The 8571-nt window shown below is 46.7% G+C and overlaps 1 protein-coding gene across 1 annotated transcript; it reads left to right on the top strand.

Moving 5' to 3' along the window:
* The first annotated feature begins 4706 nt into the window (after positions 1-4706).
* On the top strand, positions 4707-5846 carry LOC138373167 (proteoglycan 4-like). The gene has a single exon (XM_069339190.1). The coding sequence runs from the start codon at positions 4707-4709 to the stop codon at positions 5844-5846; it is 1140 nt and encodes a 379-aa protein (XP_069195291.1).
* The last annotated feature ends 2725 nt before the right edge of the window (positions 5847-8571 follow it).

Genomic DNA, 8571 nt, shown 5'->3' with positions numbered 1-8571 from the left:
TAACACTACCAACTCCTCTAAAACTACACCAACTACTCCTAAACCACCACTACCACCAACTACTCTTAAACCACCACAACCACCAACTACCAACCACAATGAGCACCACTCACTAGTCACGTCAAGACAGCAGCCACTTACCAAGTTGCAAGACCAATAACCATGCTCAGTTTAGTATACAATTGACACAACACAATATTCTCCATATTACCACCAGTGTTACACTGCCGGCCTCCAAGTTAACACTATATTGCAGGTCAGGCCCCGACCAGTGGCGGTGAGTAGTGGTGAGTAGTGGAGTTTGATGGAGTGGACTGGTAGGGCACAGGTGGCAAGTTGGTAGCAAGGTGGCAGGTGCTGGTGGTTGGGGGCAGGTAGTGTTGGTTGGAGGCCGATTGCAGTAAGTAACAGATGGCCAGTGGTTGGTTGGTGGGTATAGGTGTTAGTGAATGAAGGTAGGATGTGGGGTTGTAGGTAGTACATACACTGGCCTCAAGTCTCCTGTATTAGTTCACAGTACACGTGCCTCAAACCCACCAATACAGTCAATGGGGATATACAAAGAGAGGTGTACTACGCTTCTCTGTGTATATAAACAGTTTACTTTTAGTTCTGATCGCGCTCCTGTGCCAGGTAAGTCCACTATGGGCTCACCATAGCCCGTGCTACTTGCCCCGCTCCTGTGCCAGGTAAGTTACGGGCTCACCATAGCCCGTGCTACTTGCCCCGCTCCTGTGCCAGGTAAGTTACGGGCTCACCATAGCCCGTGCTACTTGGAACTTGTTCCGAGAAGCTGAATCTATAACAACAACATAGTTCTGAACTGTGTTCAGGCCTAAAGCATACTTACTAAATGGTCAGAGTTTTTTTTTTTTTAGAGATGTATACAAGAGTTGTTACATTCTTGTACAGCCACTAATACGCTTAGCGTTTCGGGCAGGTCCCTGGATACGAGTTGACAAACTTTAAGCCCATCACCAAGCCAAAACCAATATAGTTGAGTCACTCTTCAGAGTATACACAATAGCGCCTCCCGTTTTCAGAGTTCATATAATTTACTGCTCCATAAATTCTTCATCGTCCGTTGGTCGACTGATGATATATGATGAGCAGATGGCTGAAATCGCCGTTATCGCGAAAAGGCGTAGATGATGGAGTGAGAGAAGGCTACGTCTTGTTATCATCAGATAAAATTGTCTCGAAGCTTACATTGTCCAGCAATATTATGGGTATTTTCGATTAGCGTTGAGCTACGAGGAAACATTAAATGCGATTACTGCTTTAGATTCCAGACGTAAGAAACCTGGCCAACTTACTGCTGATTGTATTTGTTATACAAAGTATTCTGTAAGCTGTGATATAGGCAACAGTGCCAATATGGTCGATATATCAATATTGGTCGATATGGCAACAGTGCCAATATGGTCGATATATCAATATTGGTCGATATGGCAACAGTGCCAATGTCTCGATCCACGATTACTATAATAAATTATGTTTAAACGAGATTTCTGTTGTATTTATATTTCCATAAATAAATAAATTAAGAGCAAATCTGTCAAAGATTTTATCCTCAATCTGGAATTTGTTATTATGTGCATGTTTTTCGATTTTGTGTGAGAGCTTCCTATAAAAGACAGTGTAAAAGGCTTTCAGAAACTCTAAAAATGGATGCAATCAGCTATCCTACTCTTGATATAGCTTGTAGATTGATAGCTTATAGATCTCTATAGCAAGTCTATCTGCCACAACCTTTTCCCTTTGTTGATGTTCCGTTTGGTACCGTAATTAGACCGTTCCTTATTAGTATCTCTGGAACTGTAGAGTACTTCTAGTCTGCCTTTTTTTTAATATATAGGTGGTGCATTAGTTGTGCGTGCGCACATGCGACATTCGCGAGCGCGTAATAAGTAATAGTAATTACCGAAGTGTAGTTTACAGAATAAGAGCTACGCTCGTGGTGTCCCGTCTTCCCAGTACTCTTTGTCGTATTTAATGCTTTTGAAACTTCGCACATGTCTTTGAAACACACACACATGGATGTGCAGCATGTGCAACCGTCCTTGCATGTGTGCGTGGGTGTGCACAGGTCACGGGTGAACGGCCGTCAGCTCGTTAACAGCATAACTTGTCTAATTTCCTGCAGGGGTTGTTATCGTGGGCCCTCCCGCTCGCTCGCTCCACTACTGCCTCGCGTCCTCTCTAAAGACGAACATTTGAAGCACCAGTAGCACAACCCAGCCCTGTAGCAGCGGCAGCAGCAGCAGCAGCAGCAGCAGCAGCAGCAGCAGCGGCAGCAGCAGCAGCAGCAGCAGCAGCGGCAGCAGCAGCAGCAGCAGCAGCAGCGGCAGCGGCAGCAGCAGCAGCAGCAGCAGCGGCAGCAGCAGCAGCAGCAGTGCTGAGAGGCGTACCACCAATTGCTAGGTTGCCGGTGGCGGTCCGGTCAACGGTATACAGCGCCAACTGAGCACAGGGCCATGTACAGAACATCGGCCGTAATTTTAAGGTACATGAATCACAGCCGAGACACAACATGGGATAGATCACTCACAACAGACTCATACATAAGAACAAAGGTAACTGCAGAAGGCCTATTGGCCCATACGAGGCAGCTCCTATTTATAATCACCCAATCCCACTCATATACATGTCCAACCCACGCTTGAAACAATACCAGGACACAAGCCATTCTCGTCACTACAACTCCGAGAAGGCTCTGTACCATCATCCTCAAATAACTTCTCAATCTGTCGTTTCTTACCCAGGTCTAAGATGTATCATGCATTCTCCTGTGTGGCAGTGAATATGAGCAGTATCCTCACTGTCCTGTGTGGCAGTGAATATGAGCAGCATCTTCACTGTCCTGTGTGACAGTGAATATGAGCAGCATCCTCACTGTCCTGTGTGACAGTGAATATGAGCAGCACCCTCACTGTCTTGTGTGGCAGTGAATATGAGCAGCATCCTCACTGTCTTGTGTGACAGTGAATATGAGCAGCACCCTCACTGTCCTGTCTGGCAGTGAATATGAGCAGCATTATCACTGTCCTGTGTGACAGTGAATATGAGCAGCATCCTCACTGTCCTGTGTGGCAGTGAATATGAGCAGCATCCTCACTGTCCTGTGTGACAGTGAATATGAGCAGCACCCTCACTATCCTGTGTGGCAGTGAATATGAGCAGCATCCTCACTGTCTTGTGTGACAGTGAATATGAGCAGTACCCTCACTGTCCTGTCTGGCAGTGAATATGAGCAGCATTATCACTGTCCTGTGTGACAGTGAATATGAGCAGCATCCTCACTGTCCTGTGTGGCAGTGAATATGAGCAGCATCCTCACTGTCTTGTGTGGCAGTGAATATGAGCAGCATCCTCACTGTCTTGTGTGACAGTGAATATGAGCAGCATCCTCACTGTCTTGTGTGACAGTGAATATGAGCAGCATCCTCACTGTCTTGTGTGGCAGTGAATATGAGCAGCATCCTCACTGTCTTGTGTGACAGTGAATATGAGCATCATCCTCACTGTCTTGTGTGACAGTGAATATGAGCAGCACCTTCACTGTCCTGTGTGACAGTGAATATGAGCAGCACCCTCACTGTCCTGTGTGACAGTGAATATAAGAAGCATCCTCACTGTCCTGTGTGACAGTGAATATAATCAGCAGCCTCAATGTACTAAGACTTAATTGAATAACTCCGATTAGGCAAAATTACATGTAAATTTTGCTAATAAAATGTTTTCAATAATAATTCTTGCCTAGGATTTTTATTAAAAACCTTTTTTTGACGAGTGAATGGCTGATATGGCTGTCGGTCTTCCCCCCCCCCCCAGCAATTGTCGCAAAAATACCCACTGCAAGTCTGGGCACTCCCACAGACAGCATCCAGCGTGGGTGAATGATCGAAACACCTTCATTCACCTTTGGCAGGATCAAGAGTGCTGAAATGTCCTACATCAAGAGGTAGCAAGACAGCAGCGCCAGCATACAGGACAAACACTCTAGCCAGTAGCAAAAGCACCCAACCAGAATTCTTCAGTAACAGCAACAGGAGCTCCCGGCACTCACTAACTTCACGGAGAGAGAATTATCCGGTCAACAAATCACCGAAAGTTACAGTAGAGGGAACAGTTCAAGTAGCAACACGGGCCCTGACATGTTGGTGTTTTTGTATGTTCTCGCCTACAATCGCTTTTCACGGCGACCTTCAGTTCCTGGGCCCCCAACCTACGGCTTGTCGTTTATGTGTCTGCTCACCTAGCTCAGTTATTGCATTGCTTTCGGGGGTTGACTTTCAGGTCTTGGGCCTACCTCTCAACCTACAGTCTACTGATTTACTGGCATAGGCAGCAATAAACCCACTAACAAGCTACCCTCAGAATTACACCCAAGTCTCCCGGTGAATTAACATTCCTGAACCCTCCTCCTCCTCCTCCCCAACTTACCCTACTGTTCTTCAAGATCCCACCACAACTAAACTTGATGATCAAACTCCCAGTCACGTTACCAGCATACCACGCTCCCTCCCCCTTTCCCTCTGTCGCCTCCCTCTCTCCCTCCTTCCCTTTCTATCCTTTCCTCTCTCCCTCCTTCCCTTTCTATCCTTCCCTCTCTCCCTCCCTCTCTCCGTACTTCCTTCTTTCCATTCAGTTACCACTGTCTTACCACTCCCAACAATGGAACAAGGCAGCGACCACTCCCAACAATGGAACAAGACAGCGACCACTCCCAACAACGGAACAAGGCAGCGACCATTCCCAACAACAGAACAAGGCAGCGACCACTCCCAACAACAGAACAAGACAGCGACCACTCCCAACAACGGAACAAGGCAGCGACCACTCCCAACAACGGAACAAGACAGCGACCACTCCCAACAACAGAACAAGACAGCGACCACTCCCAACAACGGAACAAGGCAGCGACCACTCCCAACAACGGAACAAGGCAGCGACCACTCCCAACAACGGAACAAGGCAACGACCACTCCCAACAACGGAACAAGACAGCGACCACTCCCAACAACAGAACAAGACAGCGACCACTCCCAACAACGGAACAAGGCAGCGACCACTCCCAACAACGGAACAAGGCAGCGACCACTCCCAACAACGGAACAAGGCAGCGACCACTCCCAACAACGGAACAAGACAGCGACCACTCCCAACAACGGAACAAGACAGCGACCACTCCCAACAACGGAACAAGGCAGCGACCACTCCCAACAACGGAACAAGACAGCGACCACTCCCAACAACAGAACAAGACAGCGACCACTCCCAACAACGGAACACGGCAGCGACCACTCCCAACAACGGAACAAGGCAGCGACCACTCCCAACAACGGAACAAGGCAGCGACCACTCCCAACAACAGAACAAGGCAGCGACCACTCCCAACAACGGAACAAGGCAGCGACCACTCCCAACAACGGAACAAGGCAACGACCACTCCCAACAACGGAACAAGGCAGCGACCACTCCCAACAACGGAACAAGACAGCGACCACTCCCAACAACAGAACAAGACAGCGACCACTCCCAACAACGGAACAAGGCAGCGACCACTCCCAACAACGGAACAAGACAGCGACCACTCCCAACAACGGAACAAGACAGCGACCACTCCCAACAACGGAACAAGGCAGCGACCACTCCCAACAACGGAACAAGACAGCGACCACTCCCAACAACGGAACAAGGCAGCGACCACTCCCAACAACAGAACAAGACAGCGACCACTCCCAACAACGGAACAAGGCAGCGACCACTCCCAACAACGGAACAAGGCAACGACCACTCCCAACAACGGAACAAGGCAACGACCACCTCTCAGCTTCCCGTAACTTACACTCTCTCCGACACAAAACTAACTAAAGTATGACACCAAAATAGGAGAAAAATAATTCAAACCAATTGGTAAGAGTCTGGACGAGTCTCTACTCACTGTCGCGAGTCCCAAGTTGCTCTATTAACCGACTCTTCCCGTTACATGGAAGAGTCGCGGTCCTCTCCCAGAAGAGTCCTCTTCCAGTGCGGGGCGAGTCGAAGTTACCCATATAGCCGAAAAACAATGATATCCGAATGTTCAACCTGTCCTCTTATACATCGCAATTTTGGCCAGAATTAAACAAATAATCTGCTAACAATGTGACGTATTAGTAAAAATTAACGCATTGTAATACTGACATTTTCTATGCATAAGCCATCATAGATCACGTGGATTGCTTGGGTTTCGACGATGTCGTAGCTCAGTCGATTAAGGCAGCGTCTGGGATGCTCTCGGACGCAGGTTCGAATCCTCGTCACGGCCCTTGTGGATTTGTTCATTTGCCGGGGTTCGTACGTTTCTGGTTTGGTAAAAAAAAGTCGTATTTTTCACGGAGTGGCAACTGGAGAGAACGGGCTGCGATAACAAAGACAAGACTGCTGGAAGAAGATGATTGTATGCAATGCAAAATGTGATACTTGTGTGATTTGTGGTTTTGTGCTCACTGGATTTGTGCGCCCCTTGAGAGATTTGTGGTAGAGGAAAGTAGAAATAGCCTAAACTACTCTATCCCTTTGAGATGTAGTTTATTGTCTAGATAAACGTACTTGACCTTTAAGAGGACGACTTTAGGGTGGAGAATAGCGAAGAATACGAGAATACGAGAGAAGACACATTAGCTACAGCAGCCAGTCAGTCAGTCAGCCAGCCAGCCAGCCAGCCAGCAGCAAATGCCGTCGCCGCCGCGTCAGAGGAGAAGAGGGAGGTACCATCCACCAGGTGTGACAAGATAAACAGCGAGACGTCTACATAACGAACAACAGGTAAGACAAGAACTACAATAATGAACGAGACTCAAGGTATCCTGGAGAATGGAGGAGGTGGAGGAGGAAGGCAAGATCAAGGACAATGAAGGCTAGGTCGAGAATAGCGAAGACGGAGGACAGTCAGAACTAGACAAACGAGGGAATCAACGGACCATTCGTTAGTGTCGACCGCCTGCCGTTCCTCGGGTGGGCGCCCCTTCCCTCCCCTCTTGTTATTACCAATGGCTTTATAAATTATATATTATATATATATATATATATATATATATATATATATATATATATATATATATATATATAACTGAAAACTCAACACCCCAGAGGGATTCGAACCCAGACAGCCAGGAGCTCAATGCACCATGGCGTACCCGGTTCTTTAACCGTGACTGTGCAAAAGACGTTGGTAGCCGATGTGTGTGGTTTCGGCTACCCACGTCTTTTGTAGAGTCGCGGTTGGTCGAGTGGTTAAGGAACCGGGTACGCCATGGTGCATTGAGCTCCTGGCTGTCTAGTTTCGAATCCCTCTGGGGTGTGGTGGAGTTTTCAGTTGCATATATGCTTGGAAACCATTCAAGCTTGTTTGCATATAACAGAATGACGCAAGGCGAAAGGGAACTCAAAACTGCTTATTAGAGACAAGCTGTGTGAAATTAACGAGGCAACTGTGAATAGATAATCCCCACTTGCACAAACCATCACTTGTGGAGTCGTAGGGGGGTGTTATTTTCACAGTTCGGTTTCTAATTAGATCTATAATACCAGTGTTTCTCTCAAGTTACTATAAAAGCTGACTTGGACAGCGTATACTTTAAAGCGACTGACTTTAAACCATTATCAGGAAGAGCCAAACAATGTCCTGGTATTTCAAGTCCTGCAAGCCGGTCTTGGTCTTTCCTACCTGCAAACGTGATTTTGATATCACGTGACACAAGACTGCCCTGCACACCTATGCAATACACTTCATAATTTACCTCGCGTTCTGACTCTGAGAAAATATATGCACGTGTTTTTCACTAATTGAAGACCCAATTACATCAACATAACCCTAATTTATTAACGGAATTGACGCGAAATATTGAAAAATCTGAAAGTTGAAGACTTATTCAACTGGGACGAAAGGGTAGACAACAGTCCCTCTCTCTCCCCAGCAAAAAAATATACCGACAAACACATATTAGAAACTATAAAGGCAAAACTAAATTCTCACCAAGAAAATGTGTAGACACAAACGAAACAATTTAGTCAAAACTATTAAGTACATATAACTGAAAAAATGGGATATAACAAATTCCAAAATTGGAAAAAATATTCTAAAATTTCCGAGAGCAAATTGTAGAGAGACACTTGTGTTTGGAGAGACTCCGAGGCGGCCAGGCGTTCACTGTTGATTACCTCTGTCATGCCTATCAAATGAACCAGCCAATTTGACTCTGTCATTCACCACATGTTCGCAGCCACTCACATTTGCATTTAAAGCAATTTTCACAACGATGAATTGCTTTAAAATTACAATTGAGAGTACTAGGGAGGCAAGGCATGCGAAAACGTCGGCTAAACTGGCCTTGTTTGTGATGTGTATGTGTGTGTATGTGTGTGTGTGTGTGTGTGTGTGTGTGTGTGTGTGTGTGTGTGTGTGTGTGTGTGTGTGTGTGTGTACTCACCTAGTTGTGCTTGCGGGGGTTGAGCTCTGGCTCTTTGGTCCCGCCTCTCAACTGTCAATCAACAGGTGTACACACAGGTGTGTGTGTGTGTGTG

This window comes from Procambarus clarkii, chromosome 41 (assembly GCF_040958095.1).
Source record: "Procambarus clarkii isolate CNS0578487 chromosome 41, FALCON_Pclarkii_2.0, whole genome shotgun sequence".
NCBI lineage: Eukaryota > Metazoa > Arthropoda > Malacostraca > Decapoda > Cambaridae > Procambarus > Procambarus clarkii.
The sequence above is the reverse complement of the archived record's forward strand: the minus strand, read 5'-3'. Positions and strand labels throughout refer to the sequence as shown.

What these genes read in the sequence shown, in the direction of transcription:
- LOC138373167 (XM_069339190.1), top strand. Translation starts at nt 4,707, where the DNA reads ATGGAACAAGACAGCGACCACTCCCAACAACGGAACAAGGCAGCGACC.